Raw genomic sequence first — 16917 nt, 5'->3', positions numbered from 1 at the left:
TATCTTGGGCTGCTTGTGGTATTGGAATCGAATAGATTGAACTGGCTGTGTAAAACAGGTGAGTGGGTTGTGGCAGGCATTTCCAGAAGGATGGTGAGGTGATGAGTGTTTCTGCCTCTACTCCAGAACATTTCCCAGCTGCATCTCCTGCAACCTTATTTTTTTACTTTACTTTAAAGTAAAGATAAAGGTACCCCTGACCGTTAGGTCCAGTTGCGAACGACTCTGGGGTTGCACGCTCATCTCGCTCTATTGGTCAAGGGAGCCGGCATTTGTCTGCAGATAGCTTCCAGGTCATGTGGCCGGCATGACTAAGCCACTTCTGGCGAATCAGAGCAGCACACGGAAACGCCGTTTACCTTCCTGCCGGAGCAGTACCAATTTATCTACTTGCACTTGACGTGCTTTCGAACTGCTAGGTGGGCAGGAGCTGGGACCAAACAACGGGAGCTCACCCCGTCGCAGGGATTTGAACCGCCAACCTTCTGATCAGCAAGCCCTACGCTCTGTGATTTAGACCACAGTGCCACCTGCGTCCCTTTTACTTTACTTAGTTTCCTTATTTTCAGCTACACCTCATGCAACCTTATTTTCCAGATGCTTTATGGACTTACTGTTGCTCCAGCTTTGTGCAGATGTCTGTTAGATATCTCTGTTGCTGTTTGAGGGAGGCCTGGGATGATAGACTGGTGACTCCCCAACCGTTTGTCATCTGTTCTAAACTCCAAGGTCAGCCGATCTCAGACCAAGTGCAAACTGATTTCCTTACTCAAACAAAAGTACTCCCCATCTATCTGACCCTCCACTGAGCTATACAGTTGGATCAAAGGTTAATTATAAGAGGCTCTGCTATCTGCAGCCTGGAGACCTCAGAAAAGGACAAACAAGATGGCTGCAACACTGCAGTGTACTAGATGGTAAAGGCCATATATACCACTTGACAGCAGAGGTCATCATTTGCAGCATTGCAATTGTTTTCTGAGGAGCTGCTTGTATTTCTGCTCTACCTGCCAAATATGCTGTAGATCAGCAATTTTTAGAAGACAGAGCTGTACCTCAAGTCTCAATATTTACCTTGCATTGGCTTGACCGTTGGTCCACTCTGGCTGAATGTTGCAAGAGCTGATGTTCCCTAACTCTGGTAAACAACCTCCACCTCTCTCTGGCCTGATGGCTGAATTGCTTATCTGCTTCTCACTTCTCTTCCTGTCCCCTTTTTGTAATGAGTTGGTTCTCCCTCTCAGGTTTCCTGGATAGGTTTCAAATTCCACCTGACCTCACTGCCTCAGTTTGCAATGTAGCTCAAGAGTTAAGTTTACTCCTGCTGCCCATCTTTCAAAAGGGTTATCCTTTATTTGAGTGCTCCCTTAAACATTTTTTGAGACAGGCATAAAAAAGACACACCCAAACCACTTTCCCTACAAGAATAAGTACCACTGCATGCCCACATGGTATTGCACAGAAACCCTCATCGTATTCTATCCCTGATCCTTTTCAGATAAGTGGAAATAGATCAATCTCAATCCATACTAAGCAAAACACAAATAGAAGCCAACGGAAACTTCCCTCCTGGGGCAAACAGAATATTTTTCAATGGGATGGTAGCAGGGAGGAAGTAAAATGCTCCTCCATGTACACTGTGACTTTGATCTTGCTCGGAGGCCCTCACTGTGGCTATCTCATAATATTTGAAACACATATTGGTTGCTTACATGCAATCAGCATCATGTACAGCTTGGTCTCGTGGTGCAGGGTCTAAAACACGTAGCTTTGTTACCTGGGAAGGAGCGGCATCTAAGGGGCTTCTAAGCAGCTTGCAGAGTCCTATTGATTGAATGATGAAGTAATTTAGACTCCTTTTGCCTCAGAATTTTCAGAGCAGACAAAGTTGGGTATGGGAAGCAGCCTCATTGTCCCCTCCTCCTGGAAAGTGCTTCAGGTAATTTTGTTTTAAGGCTCTGTATGTGTGCACTGTACCTTTTAAAGCACATCCAAAACACATCATTTCCCCCTCAGAATTCTAGTTTACCCCTCAGAGTTAAAATTCCCAGGAACCCTTAGCAAAATAGTGTCGAGAACCCTTTGGGGGAATGTGCTTTAAATGCACTTTAAAGGTATAGGTTGCTTACCCACAGGGGTAGGCAACCTAAGGCCCGTGGGCCGGATGTGGCCCAACCACCTTCTCAATCTTGCCCATGGACGGTCCGGGAATCAGCGTGTTTTTACATGAGTAGAATGTGTCCTTTTATTTAAAATGCATCTCTGGGTCATTTATGGGGCCTGCCTGGTGTTTTTACATGAGTAGAATGTGTCCTTTTATTTAAAACACATCTCTGGGTTATTTGTGGGGCATAGGAATTCATTCATATTTTTTTTCAAATTACCGGTATAGTCCGGCCCACCACATGGTCTGAGGGACGGTGGACTTTCCACTCACTAGACTGGGGCAAAGTGAGAATTTGTAGCCTTAGTTTTGCTTCTGGAGTACATTTTAGATTTACAAACCAAGCAGGTTCCATTTCACTTGGGCTGTGGGGGGGGGGGCAGGGAGATCAGTTGACAGACAAAGCATTTCCTTTATTTTCTGGCTTCCTGCAAGTCAAACACAAGAGGTTTTTTGTTTCTTAAATAGTGCTGATTCCCGTAGGAAAAACACCCAGGCCAAACCAAACCAAGTCTGGCATTGTGCATACAAGCCGTATCTGTACTCGTATCCAAAAGAGCTGCACAGCCTATCATTAACAAGATAGTACTTGAAACATACACAGTGTGTGCCAATTGTATTTCAAGCTGATGTGCCAATCTCTGGGCTACATAACGCTGATCAGATAGCTTGTTTACAGAAACTTGGCAAATACTAGTTTCATTGTCAGTAGTTGTAGATGACAAGAACGTTTCCTCAAGAACTGGAAGCTAAAGCAGGACAAATTCAATTATGCATCAACTGCAGGAATAAATGTGTAACTACTGAGTCATGTTGAGGAGGTGTCTCTATCCTTTGCAATCCTCTCAATCCCAATGCCCTTCTAAAAAATCAGGGAGTGGAATTACTAGTCTTGCATAGCTATATAGATGTATATCCCTATAAATGTGTTTTAAATCAAAGCAAGTGGGGATGGTGACATCATTCCACCAAGATGGTGGCTTAGACCATAATTCCCTGCTCCCCACAGATGAATCAGTTAATTTGACAGATCCTAGAATTTGATTTATGGGAAGCGGGTGGCGCTGTGGGTTAAACCACAGTGCCTAAGACTTGCAGATCAGAAGGTTGGCGATTCGAATCCCTGCGACGGGGTGAGCACCCGTTGCTTGGTCCCTGTTCCTGCCAACCTAGCAGTTCGAATGCAGGTCAAAGTGCAAGTACAGTGGATACCTTGGGTTACATATGCTTCAGGTTACATATGCTTCAGGTTACACACTCGGCTAACCCAGAAATAGTGCTTCAGGTTAAGAACTTTGCTTCAGGATAAGAACAGAAATCGGGCTCTGGCGGCGTGGCGCGGCAGCAGCAGGAGGCCCCATTAGCTAAAGTGGTGCTTCAGGTTAAGAACAGTTTCAGGTTAAGAACGGACCTCCGGAACAAATTAAGTACTTAACCTGAGGTACCACTGTAGATAAATAGGTACCGCTCCGGCGGGAAGGTAAACGGTGTTTCCGTGCGCTGCTCTGGTTTGTCAGAAGCGGCTTAGTCATGCTGGCCACATGACCTGGAAGCTGTACGCCAGCTCCCTCGGGCAATAAAGCAAGATGAGCGTCGCAACCCCAGAGTTGGTCGCGACTGGACCTAATGGTCAGGGGTCCCCTTTACCTTTACTTAGAATTTGATTTCCTTCAGTTTCAGGCATGCCTGACCTAAGATGCATCAAGGATTTCAGATCACATAAAAATGGGATCTGATCTGAGATCACATTTTGAAGCATGGGACGCTGCCTCAGTAATAGGCCCTTGAGGTAATAATGTGGGTTCTTCAATGGTGTTAAAAGGAACATTTATGTTGGATTTACGGCTGATAAATTCGGTTAAATTCAGGACTGATAAAGTGGAAGACTGGTCAAAAGCATCAAAACTGCAATAAAGGAACTGACATATTAAAAGATTGCAAAGTGAAGACCCTACGCTTGAAGCACAAAGTTGTTATTTGGGCCCTATCAAAGGAGAAGCAAGAGGTCAGGTGGCAAACTGGTGGACCTTGAGGTCAGTAATCTCCACAATATTCTTAGGGTGACATGGGGAGAAGGTTACTGCGGAGACCATAAAAAGCTTAATAGCATGGCTTAATGAACTGTTTCCTGGTTTACATTTATTACTGCAAGATATAGAGCAAGTCTGTAGAATACTTAAGCCCAAGCTAAGAGGAGGAAAGATGCCTGGGGATCTGATACAAAAATTTTTATACAATATGTGATGAAGAAAGAAGTCTTTCAAAAACAACAGCCAGAAGCTTGGAACCACCGGGAGGCACACAAGTCTTTATAAGGATGGAGCCAAAACATGCTACAATGCAGAAAAAGCTTTAAACCCTACATTGAGCATCTGAGAAAAGCCTGACTGGGACACCACTGGAAATTCCCCTTTAAACTTATAGTCAGCTTTGATTACCTAGTCTCTCCACTCACAAAGAAGCAAACAAATTAATGCTGTTTCTGGGCCTGAAACCAAATAGTGAAGACAATGAGTGAACGAGATGATTCCAGTTCTTTGGAAAATACCAAAGAAACCTTGATTCTGCTCAGACAAGCCTTCACCTAATAGCCCTGCAATGGGGGTCAAATTCTAAGATCAGTCAAATTAAGTAATTCATCTGTGGGGAGCAGGGAATTATGGTCTAGAGGTAAATTTCCCTTCCCAGATGAATAAGCTTCCATATGCTCATTATTGAAAACCTGGTGATTTTAAATGCAGTGCAACTTGTAAAAGCATGATTTAAAAAAAGAAAATCACTTATACTAAGAACGAAATAGAAAACTATAGGCGTGAACTGATAAATTAGACCTCTGTGTGTGCCCAACCAGGTAGGCTTATCCGAACTTCATCTGTACATCAAAGGAGAAAGATGCCAATTCTCTATCATGTTCAGAGCTACAAATTGCCACATTGCCTATGGAGAGATGTATACGGTAATTATATATGTGCAATTTCATCCTCCTACGATAACCAGAAGTGGGTCAGGAAATCTTTAACAAGCGACCCTCGTACACTGAATATTGTAAACTTGGGTGTTTTAGAAAAAGAAATGAGAATGGGCTTCCCACTTGTAAAGTTGTTTGTAAACCTATTTACAGAGAAGAAGGTTTGCTTAAGAATCAACAGTTTGGATTTGGGAATGTTTTCGATAAATGGGTGCAAAACAAAGGTGTCCCCTGTCCCCAATATTATTTGCCCTAGTGATGGAGCCTTTAGCAAATGCCTGTCTATCTTTAAAGGGTATTAAAGTAGCTGACCAGATTTACTTGAACTTTTTTTTACTAATTATATTGCTTTAATGGTTCCAAATCCCAAGGCGCAATACCAGTTTTAATGGAGATTATACAAGAAGACAAAAGGGGGGCAGCATTGCAAGCCTATTATATAAAGGCGAGGCTCACATCTTTTGCTCCACCCGCTTTTGTCTCTGGCCCCAAGCACCACTGGAGTGCAAGCCCTGGAAGGTTGCCTATGTGGGAATATGGCCCTCGGGCTGGAAAAGGTTCTCCACGCCTGGTGTCCTGGCTGCCTGCTCCTGTTTTACAGGCACTGCACAGCTGTGATTGTACAACCACATGCAAAGCAGATAATTGACTGAAATCAATGTTTCCTGCATCTGCAATCAAGATACCAGAGTAATAACTAGCTCAAAGGTTAGTTAACAACACACTGCAACAACCAATGGTTACTAACATGAATATGAATATGCTTTAATAACATGAATATACTTCAGTATCATTTTAGGGATTAACTGAAAGAAATCTGAAGTGCCTGTTGCTATTATTGCATGCAACTTCAATAGCAACCAATTATGTGCAACTCTGTAGTGAGGCATTTAACTCTTCCCACTCCTCCAATAATTTTTCCAGTCTAGGTCAGCACCATGAATTAAAACACATGAATTTCCCCCCGTGAATCCTGGGAACTGTAGTAAAGAATGCTGGGGAATAGTTCTGTGAGGGGAAAGCTATAGTTCCCAGGATTCTTTGGGGGAAATAATGTGCTTTATATATGTGTTAGATGTGCTTTAAATGTATGCTGTGAATCTGACCTAAACCACCTGCCCAGCCCCACCTGTTAGCCCTAGACACACAGAGAGAAACACTTTTGACACTGAACCATCAACTTCAGTTCTGGAATTTGTCATAGGAACAAGCCATGTTGTTTTAACCATGTCCAGTACTTGTTGCATTACAAGTAACATGGACTCTCTGTGATGTAGAAGCATGTGCCAATTTTTGTGGAGGAACACAGAGTTCCATTCTGTTTCTCATCTCTCTTTGTTTGAACAGCAGAATTCAGACACTGATAGTGTCGTCACTACCTGCCTAGTTGGTAATAAGCAAACTAAACTTGGCTCTAAAGTTTCCTGTAGAACAATTGATTTCAAATCATTTCTATACTGATTTGTAGCATAGGATCTCTGCAAGTCTGCTGCAGAATTATTGCAAGATGAGCACATTCTCAGTCTCAAAATCTCTTTGGGTTCTTGCTGTATCCCTGAACATAAATGCAGAGTAAAGCCTAGCACACTCATTTCTGGCTGTCCATAATCTTATGAATTGGAGGGACTTAAAAATTTAAAATATTATTGTCTGCTTTTTATATTTGAAATAGTATTGAAAGTGGCTTAGAGATATGCAATAAAAACAGAATAAAAAGGAGCACAGAAAACCAATTAATAAGTAAGATCTTTAAATGGTGGGTGGGATTGCCAACATCATTTTCCTGGAACCTTGGGAAAATTTTGAATTTTCTATTAATTTTTTGCCATGCGTGTAAATCTGTACACAAGTTAAATGTGTGTAAGTTGCAGGCTTACTGTACTATATACAGGAGCAAACAAGAATGATAACAGAAGCTGACCACTTAAATTCAGGAGTAACTAGCTTTCTAAAAACTTGGTGTCACCAGCAAGTCATGCCTATTTTTATATTGTTTCACTCACCGCACTGAGCATAACTGAGAAGGTTCAGCAACACAGTGCTTCTAGTTTCATTTGGAAAAAGGACCCTAGAAGTTTACTGGTGTTCTGTAATTGTGCTTATTTACAAATATATAATTGGAGCATAGGTGGAGGCACAACGTAAACACTCCAAACAGAGAGCCAAAGTCCACTGTGCCCATATCAGGTGACCAGGGAGACAGACAGCCCCCTGAAATTGCTGTTAGCTGGAACTCAAAATGTCAGCCCTCTGTGCCTGTATGTCTTCCTCAAATGGCAGTTTCTCTTCACACACAGGATACTTTGATCACATTATCCCTACTCAGGTTTGGGTATTTCAGGTATTTCCTAGCCACTTGAAAGGCTTGCCATTGGTAGCAGTCAGCCAATCACTGACAGTGGTCTTTTGGATCATATCAGGGAGGCCGAGATGGAGGGGATCTTGTCATCTGGGCAGCCCAGGACCTCCATACACACTGCCCAGGCTTGCACCCTGGAAAGGTCACTTTGGTGCTACAAATGCAGCAAAAACAACGTGTGAGGCAGCGGTTATGAGTTATAAACTCAACCAGATTGGCATAAGGTATGAGCACAACAGGTTGCCTTCATCAGTGGGAAAGTTCACTGTGTCTCACTGGTCAGCTACCACCTGCCTTAGGCAGAGCAGCTCCAGGTCAATAAAACGCTGACCTGCCACTGTCCACCTGCTTCAGTGGGTGCTTGGAGCTCCAAGTATCACTCAACGAGCAGAGTGAACTACTGCACCAGCCAAAGAAGAAAAGTTAACAACCCTGCTATGGGGGAATCCCTTACAGACAACCATGGTACCTGGAGACAAATTGTGTATCCGCAGCAGTGACCAGAGAAGGAATGATAGCTGCAAGAAGCGCAAAGAGAAGAAATGTCATGGTGCATCTGCAGTGGCACAACAAGATGCCATATCTGCTTCAGTTGCAACAAAACATGTCTCTCCGTATTGGTCTCTACAGCCACAGCAGGCGCTGTAACTCTCCAACAGTTTGACCTCACCCACAAAGGTGCACTCCTCCATTGTCTCCCAAGACAGATGGATGCCAACAAGAAGTCTTCCAAAACTACTACTAGTTTCCTTCTCCTTTTTGACCCCCAATCCCACGACAATAAAATATGCCGTCAACCCACCTATAAACATCAACAGTCTGTTCCTATATGGATTTCCGCGTGTTAACTCTTCTATGAATTGGACTGTACTGTATGGATAAACCCATTTATATTTCTAAACTGTAAAATGCGGCATCTTCCACTGATGAATTTTTTTCTGTATTAGTTTCATTTCAGTTCTGGTATACTTATGTTTTCTTTGCATTAAAGTGTGGGGTGTTTCATTTTTGTAAAACTTCTTAATCCAACCCAGCACATTTTAGATTTTTATTTAGATCCAGGGATAGCAAAAGATTTCGCTTTCATTGAAAGATGGAAATAATAAAAGTTTCCTTTGTCTACAGTCAGTCTTACACGAAGTAAAGTGCACTTAAATGCTATTCAGTTACATGCTCAATAGAGCTTGAGCATGTAACTGAATTTGGGACTGCAACCTTTGTGACTTACATAGCAACAAAACAAAAAACAAGGCATTTTTAACTCTATTTCTCACATATTTCAAGGCGTATGTTCTTGTTTTCCACATATGTGTTTAATCCTCCTTCTACATCCTCTCCCCTTCCCAGAAACACAGCTTTCCAGATCCTTTGAAGTGTTATTTTGTTAAGATCAGTATTACTGCAGATGACGTCTCTTGTTTTCATACAAAACCTGGCTGGCAAGTGCATATTTGTATCTTTGACTCACTACATTTCATTGCAGTTGGGATGGGTGAGGGGGAAAGAAACCCAACAATATACATTTGGATGTATTTAGTTTGTGATATCTGGAGTGTGAAGGGTAACCAAAGCTGCCAAATACTATTTCGGGTGGGAGTGAGGAATAAAGAAATTGCAAAATGAAATCATAAGTGCCATAATAAAGGGGAGGACGCAGGTGCCCCTGGGGGTTAAACCACAGAGCCTAGGACTTGCAGATCAGAAAGTCAGTGGTTCGAATCCCTGCGATGGGGTGAGCTCCCGTTGCTCAGTCCCTGCTCCTGCCAACCTAGCAGTTTGAAAGCATGTCAAAATGCAAGTAGATAAATAGGTACCGCTCTGGCGGGAAGGTAAATGGTGTTTCCGTGCGCTGCTCTAGTTCACCAGAAGCGGCTTAGTCATGCTGGCCACATGACCCGGAAGCTGTACGCTGGCTCCCTCAGCCAATAAAGCGAGATGAGCACCACAACCCCAGAGTCAGTCACGACTGGACCTAATGGTCAGGGGTCCCTTTACCTTTATCTAAAGGGGAGGCAGAATTGGATAACCCCAAACAGCTCAACTGGTAGAACTTTATGTAACTGTAAAATGCAAAAACTGGTCTAATAACATGTATTACTGTAGTAATATTATAACAACAAATTTCAGATGCTCACCCCACCCCTCCTCCAGTATCTGAAGTCAAGAATGCTACCTGAAGGAGAACAAAATGATAGACTAAATGGGCTTATGGCTTCATACAGCAGAGCTCGTCTTAATGATGTTCTCATGTGAATACACAATATAAGGTGGATCTTAGCATATGAAGATTCCAATTTCATAAAATTGGTACAAATCAGTTACAGATGGATGGGGGTTGACGGTTAACAACAATTAAAAAAATCTTAATTTTAAAAAAGACTGCTGGAATAAACAGGTCTTGACTAACTGACTGAAAACAACAACAGAGATGGAGGGGATTATATACATGGCCTGGGAAGAGGTGCTCCATAATGCACGTTACCATTTACAGTGGCACCTCGGGTTAAGAACTTAATTCGTTCTGGAGGTCTGTTCTTAACCTGAAATTGTTCTTAACCTGAAGCACCACTTTAGCTAATGGGGCCTCCTGCTGCCACCGCTGCACGATTTCTGTTCTTATTCTGAAGCAAAATTCTTAATCTGAGGTAATATTTCTGGGTTAGCGGAGTTTGTAACCTGAAGCATATGTAACCCGAAGTGTATGTAACCCAACGTACCACTGTAATGGGGAGGACACAAGATCATTTGAAGTAAGTGAAGTATTACATCTAAAGAGTCTCCCCCTCCTCATGTGAGACCATTGTATAATGCCTAAAATTACCTAAATGAACCACTGTTTGGAGGAGAAAATGAAGGATTAGATCTGTTATGAATTTCTGGGACAGCTAGTTCATACATACTGTACCTTTGTCTCAGTACAAACAGCAAGAAATGCATTTTCACCTCAGTGTATGTGAGCAACTGCCATACTAAAATAAAAAATTAAAAATTGTGAGCATATGAATGGTACAGCATAGCACTGAAGTCTAACGTAGATGTAATTATGTATGAAACAGCCCACTTAAGCGGTTGAATGAATTGGATCATATTTTTTGGTGCCTCCTAGAGTTCTGAGCTTATTTGAAACTAGTGCATTCAGATGATTCAGATTCAGCTGAATAGGTTAATTTTCTTTCCTTCAAACCATTCAGAATGGCCACTACATTTTGGATGGTGAGCCACTGGCAGAGCTGTCCCTCAGTTTCCTGGCATGGTGATCAGTTGCCCGTGCCTTCATGAAAGGAACGCTATTATCAGCTAGATGGCTCATGCTCTCAGCTTGACCCGCCTTTCCCTCTCCTTTATGCACCTCCTCAGTCACTGAAGCCGCCACAAGGCAGGTGCCTCTCTTGCCAAAAACCAAGGTTGCTTCAGAGGCAGGTGCATTCAGACACAGGGCGCATAAAGACAGGCTGCAGATTCTCTCCAACCAAGAAATGCTGTGATTGTCACCGGTAATGGAAGGATCAGACGATGCTTGGGTGAGTGTTTGGGTATCATGGAGATTCAGGAAGTGAATTGAATGCAGTCGGCTGTGGGAGCTGTGCCGCGTGTGCTGAGAAGCAGGACAAGGATTCATGTTCGGCGTGTGAATGAGCATCTTACTCTAGAGCAGCTGCCTTTTTAATCTTGCCTATCCTTTACTAACAATGCCAATATGTCTGATGGTCCTGGACCTATCAAAATATCCCGCCGCGGTGGCGGAAGGCCGAACCCCCCAAAAGGACCCTGCGCGCTCCTCTCCCCCTGAGCTTTCAATCTGCTGCCCCTTTAAATGTCTTTGATAGTTGGCAGATTCTCTCGCTTTGCCCAACAGTTTCCGCCACACTTAACATGGCCGCCTCGCGGCTCCTTTCATTGGCCGACGCCCAAGAGGGCGGAACCTACGCCTCATGTCTTCTGCTTCTGCGGCGGTCTTTTAAAGAGCAGCGGAGGCGGCCAATGAAATAAAAGAAGGCCCTCCTCCTGCCCAATGGGGAGCATGCCGTAGGTGGGGCAAGGCTCCCGGGGTACACCAGTTCACGGGTCAGACTTCACAGTCGCCGGGTGAAGAGAGCTGGGGAGCGGGGGGTGGGGTGGGGGGATGGAGAGGAGGCTCCTCGGTGCAATGGCTCTGCTCCTCTTCCAGGCCTTGCCCGAGGGGCTCCCGGCCAGCGTGGAGCCCGCGCAGGTAGGAAGGAAGGGGCGGGGAGGAGGGGCCAAAGGGTTGGGAGGGAGGACTCCGGGGTTCGGGCCTCTGAGGTGAGGCGAGTGAAGGGCAGGGCGGGGAAGCCCAAAGGGGGTTGCGGAAGGAGCAGCAGAGAGGCCTCTGCCCCCGCTGCGGGGAGGGCTTGAGGGTAGGTCCGAGGTCGGCTGCTCAGAAAGGCCCGCGAGACGAAGGTCTTGAGGGAGATGAAGGGGCACCCCTGTTGGAAAGGCTGGTGGGGTCATTTCTTGTGGCGAAGGGTGTAATCCTTGGGATGTTGTGCTTCTCGCAGTAGAAAATGTCTGGCACATTAAGCCTTCCTGGGGAAAACGAAATGTGCATGTTAAGTTGTCATTCCTGATTTCATACATTTGCTTCCCTGAGTGGACAAGTGCAAGTAGGGTTCACCCTCTGGCACTCTGTAGGCTGTTTATATCATGTGGTGTTTTGCACTTTGGTTCACATACCTATACAGTGGTACCTCGGGTTAAGAACTTAATTCGTTCTGGAAGTCTGTTCTTAACCTGAAACTGTTCTTAACCTGAAGCACCACTTTAGCTAATGGGGCCTCCTGCTGCCGCTGTGCTGCCGCTGCACAATTTCTGTTCTTATGCTGAAGCAAAGTTCTTAACCCAAGGTAATATTTCTGGGTTAGCAGAGTCTGTAACCTGAAGTCTATGTAACCTGAAGTGTATGTAACCCGAGGTACCACTGTATATACAACACACACACACACACACACACACACACACACAACCTCTCTTGTGAAGGATGTACAGGCATAGATAGCATAGCTTGCCGCTATGGCGTGCAAGGCTCAGTCCCTATTCAGCTGATCCTACTGTTTATTTTGAAGGGCTAACCTGCAGGTAATAGACAGGTGTCCTTAAGGTGGTGTGTATTCTGTGTGGTTGAGTATAAAGTATGGCATGAAAAGTGGTCCTGAGTAAGAAAAATGTCATGTGTGAAGCAGTCCTAATTCCAGAATGCTAACTGTTTACATGTGTGGCAGCCAAATATATAGTGGCATCTTTTAAAACAGCAATCAAACTTGCCCTAGATAAGAGTTTTCATCAGATGTAACAAGTATGTAAGCCAAACAGGATAGTTTCTTCCTGGAAGAATGAATGGATGCAACTCAAACTTGGTAAATGGAAACCTACAGAAACTAGTGGGTGAACATTGTGTTCTCTCTAGGCATTTTATCTCTGACCTTAAGGTCGCTAAACTTTAAGTCTAGGACACAGAATTAAGAGTGTCCAAATTTTTAATGAGTGCTCTCTCGTGGTCTAAATAAATGATTATCACACAAAGGGTAATTTGTCTCAAATTTTAGTGTTTCTCCTCCTATATTCTCCTAAATGCAGTTTGTGTTGTTCCCCTGCTTTAGGAATTTGGTTTTTTTGCATGTTACTTGTTGAAGTAGTTTCTTTTGCCCTTTTGTTTTCATATGTAATCTTTTGTTTTCGCATGTAATAAACTGGTTTTGAAGATACCACAGAGTGCTCTTTTTTGCAAACATATCTCTGGGAAAGAGTGGAACTTTTTTGGAAAAGGAGGAGGAGAAGGGCTTGGCATTATTAGTGAAAGTTCAAAAATCTGGAACAGGGAGGTGGTTTTGTGGAAGAGGCATTTGATTGATGGTCATAGGAGCAAGGCCTGTTCAGCTTCATTTGCTTTTGTTAATTCCATCAACCATATGGGAATGTTGTATATGTGTTTTCTTCTCGTGCTGACTTCCTGTATTTGCATAAACATACTGGGTTTAAATTTGCTTGAACATGCTTTTACCATTCTATCTTTTCAGTTTCAGTGAACAAATAGTTTATACCATAAACTTTTGGGGCATTACAAACCTTACAGATTTTGCTAATGCATGTGGAAGGTATATATGTATGTCCTGATCATGGAAAGTAATAGTCTCGCTCTAGTCTGCCTTGGTCAGATCACACCTGACGTGCTGTGTCCAGTTCTGGGCACACAATTTAAGAAAGATATTGACAAGCTGCAATGTGTGCACAGGAGGGCAGCCAAGACGATAAAGGGTCTAGAAACCAAGCCTTAGGAATGGTTGAGGGAGTTGGGTATGTTCAATCTGGTAAAGAAGAGACCGAGAGGATATGTGATAGCCATCTTCAAATATCTAAAGGGCTATCACATGGAAGATAGAGCAAACTTGTTTTCTTCTGCTCTGGTGGGTGGGATTCAAACCAATGGATTCAATTTAGGAGTTTCTGACTAAACATCAGGAAGACATTTCTGGCAGTAAGAGCTGTTTGACAGTGGAACAGATTCCCATGAGAAATGGTGGACTTTCCTTCCTCCTTTTAAGCAGAGGCTGGATGGCCATCTGTCATGTATTGCCAGGGGTTGGACTAGATGACTCCTGGGGTCCCTTCCAATACTACAATTCTATGATTCTATGATATATCTTTAAGGCAACTGTGAGAAACATTTGGGCAAACAGATAGCTCAGTTGGTAGAGCACAAGACTCTTAATCTCAGAGTTGTGGGTTCAAGCTCCATGTTGGGCAAAAAGATTCCTGCATTGCAGTGGTTGGACTCGATGACCCTTGTGGTCCCTTCCAACTCTACAATTCTATGATTCTACAGCTTTCATCACTCCTGGCGATTGGTGTTGCTTGCTGGGGCTGATGGCAGTTGTAGTTCATCAACATCAAGAGGGCCAAAGTTTCCCCACATCTGTTCTAAAGTATTTGAGATGGAGTGAATAATAGAGGTAGGTGCCACTCGCTAGCAAATGATCCTTCCATGGCAGTTGATTTCTTCTATGCATCCTTGCCCAATTCCTAATTACTGTCTATTTGTGTTCAAGTGGTGACTGATGAACCACATTGCTAGTGAGTCAAGGAAGAGGATCTTAGATAAAATTGAGTGGAGATAAAGTTTATTTATTATTTATTTATAAAAATGTTTATAAACCACAAAATCCTATAGAAGGCATCTAAGCATTGTCCAACTAATATTAAATCACAGTCAAGATAAGAAAAATATAAAAACAGAAACGTTGTAAATAACGGGCCAATCTCTTAAAATCCGTCAACTGAAGAGACCTGTTGATACAAGAAAGTCTTGAACAGATGCCTAAAAATAAGAAGTGGTGCTTGATGGATTTTTATTGAGAGAGGGTATTCCAGGGTTAAAACTGTCCCCTTATTGTAGAGTTTTCCATTTTAATCATAACAGAAATCACTTGTTCTCCATTCTCTTCCACATGCTTAGACTGAAGTGAACAGGGATCTCATATATTCATATACTAGGGTCTCAAGGTTTTCCTGGAGAGATTGTCCTAGATGCTATATGAGGGATACAGAGAGGAGGGCTGTTAGGGCAGCTTCTAGGAAGGATGATTGGAGGTTTTTCCCTCTTACTATTCTTGACCAGTTAGATATTTGAGGTTCTTTGTTTTAGGAGCTTAACACCTTTGCTGCGCGTCATACTATTACAATACTGTACTTGAGCACAGACATCTGCCATGTTGTTTTATAATTTACAAAGCATTGCTAAGTACTGTATAAAAATTAAAAGTAACGCAGGCCTTTGCATAAGCTGACATTCTACAATCACTTTTGTAGAGTCTTACCAACATGTAGGTTCTTGTTTTGAATTGCTGTTTTAGTTTGTTGGAACTTAGCTTAGAGGGGAATGTTTAGAGCCTTGAGACACTTGGATGAAATACGTACAGTAGACTTTAGGTAACAGGCTGAAAACTGCCTGTCCTGAACAATCTCTCTTGGTTGTTTGTTATGATGCCGTAAAACATTTGCCAAGGTTTAAAGCTTAGGGGGAAGAGAGAAAGCCCACGGCGAAACACTATAACATTTGTGAGAGAAGTGACTTGAAAAACATTCGCACAGGACTTAGGCTGGGGTCTGTCCTGTTGCTAACAATTCGGGAACAAAGACAGGATGCTCAAGTCAGTATTGTTGGAGGGTGTAGGACGCTGGAGAGCCAAATATGGTGGGGGTGCAGTAGGTAGAGCTTCCATTCAGGCATGTGATGAAGGATGAATGAATGGGAGAGAAACATAGGAGTTCTGTGTAGTTGGTAGGAAACTTTTAACAGCTTGAGGCCAGTTTACCGGTACTTAAAGGATATCCTTACACCATATATGCCCACTCAGCCACTTCAATCCATGGAAACTGTACTTTTGCAAGTGCCACATTATGTTTGTTCTACACTTGTAAATCATTGATCTTTTAGTGTAGCAGCTCCTGCACTCTGGAATTCCCTGTCCATTGACATTAGGCAGACACCTTCACTGTATTCTTTTCAGCATGTGCTAAAAACTCTCCTGTTTAGGGGAGTCTAGCCAGACAGGTGAAGTTAACCTGTATTTAAGTCTGTAATTTTAGCTTGTAATGTATAATTTTAACTGCTGATTTTACTCATTTTCAGATTCTTTAAACTTGTTCCTAACTTTGAGTTTTATTATTAATAATAATAAATTCTTTTTTGTTTTCTTTTAGATGTTAGTCACTTGTTACCCAAGGTCTCTAACTGACTTACAACACTGTTAAAAACACAAATAAATATACCATAAAACAGAACACAAGACATATATTTTATATTTTTTGTAAATTGCTTGGAGGTTTCATATACAATTAAGCAGTATATAAATTTTATTAGATAGATAAATAAAAGGTGTGGACAGAGAAGCAAAGGCCCTGGGGAGGCATAGAGATTGTTCTTGTTTGTGCATGTAGCTAAATTTCACATGCTGGAACTGAAATTTCATTTGTAATAATAATAGTTATTATAATTTTGATGTTTTTGTACCCAACTTTATTCCAATCTGGAGCAGAAGGTGCCTTTATGTAGTAAATCATTAAAACAAGCATCTAAATTAAACATAACTGTAAAATCATTACACTGTACAGTACTAAAAAGTGGTGTGTGCACTGTACCCCAATGTAAAACAGATCTCAGATAAAAAACCTGGGTAAAGATAATTTTCAAATGGTGCTTAAACATGTCAACCGCAGTGTTTCAAGCCTCATAGAATATACTGTTGAAAGACACTACTTCACATTCATTCTAAAGAGCCAGAATCTAGTTCAACTTTTGATACTTTCTGAACTTGGTTTTGCCATTGTAATGGAAACTGCAGTTGTCTATTTGATGTGGAGATGTATGGCGGTCAGACTCTTTAGATTATCTGGAAGTGCAAATCTGCAAGC

At 42.6% G+C, this 16917-nt stretch overlaps 1 protein-coding gene across 2 annotated transcripts in view; it reads left to right on the top strand.

Annotated features, from left to right (window-relative positions):
- The first annotated feature begins 10904 nt into the window (after positions 1 to 10904).
- The window catches only part of WBP1L (WW domain binding protein 1 like), a 55220-nt gene continuing 49207 nt past the window's right edge, over positions 10905 to 16917 (top strand). Inside the window, exon 1 of one of the 2 annotated variants that reach the window (XM_053389349.1) lies at positions 10905 to 11012. In XM_053389349.1, coding sequence (XP_053245324.1) covers positions 10989 to 11012 — 24 coding nt within the window. In that variant the 5' untranslated portion in view covers positions 10905 to 10988. Of the gene's footprint in view, positions 11013 to 11599; positions 11702 to 16917 lie in introns of those variants that run through there. The other variant, XM_053389345.1, reaches the window with a different exon arrangement.

This window comes from Podarcis raffonei, chromosome 5, assembly GCF_027172205.1.
Source record: "Podarcis raffonei isolate rPodRaf1 chromosome 5, rPodRaf1.pri, whole genome shotgun sequence".
Taxonomy (NCBI): domain Eukaryota; kingdom Metazoa; phylum Chordata; class Lepidosauria; order Squamata; family Lacertidae; genus Podarcis; species Podarcis raffonei.
The sequence above is the reverse complement of the archived record's forward strand: the minus strand, read 5'-3'. Positions and strand labels throughout refer to the sequence as shown.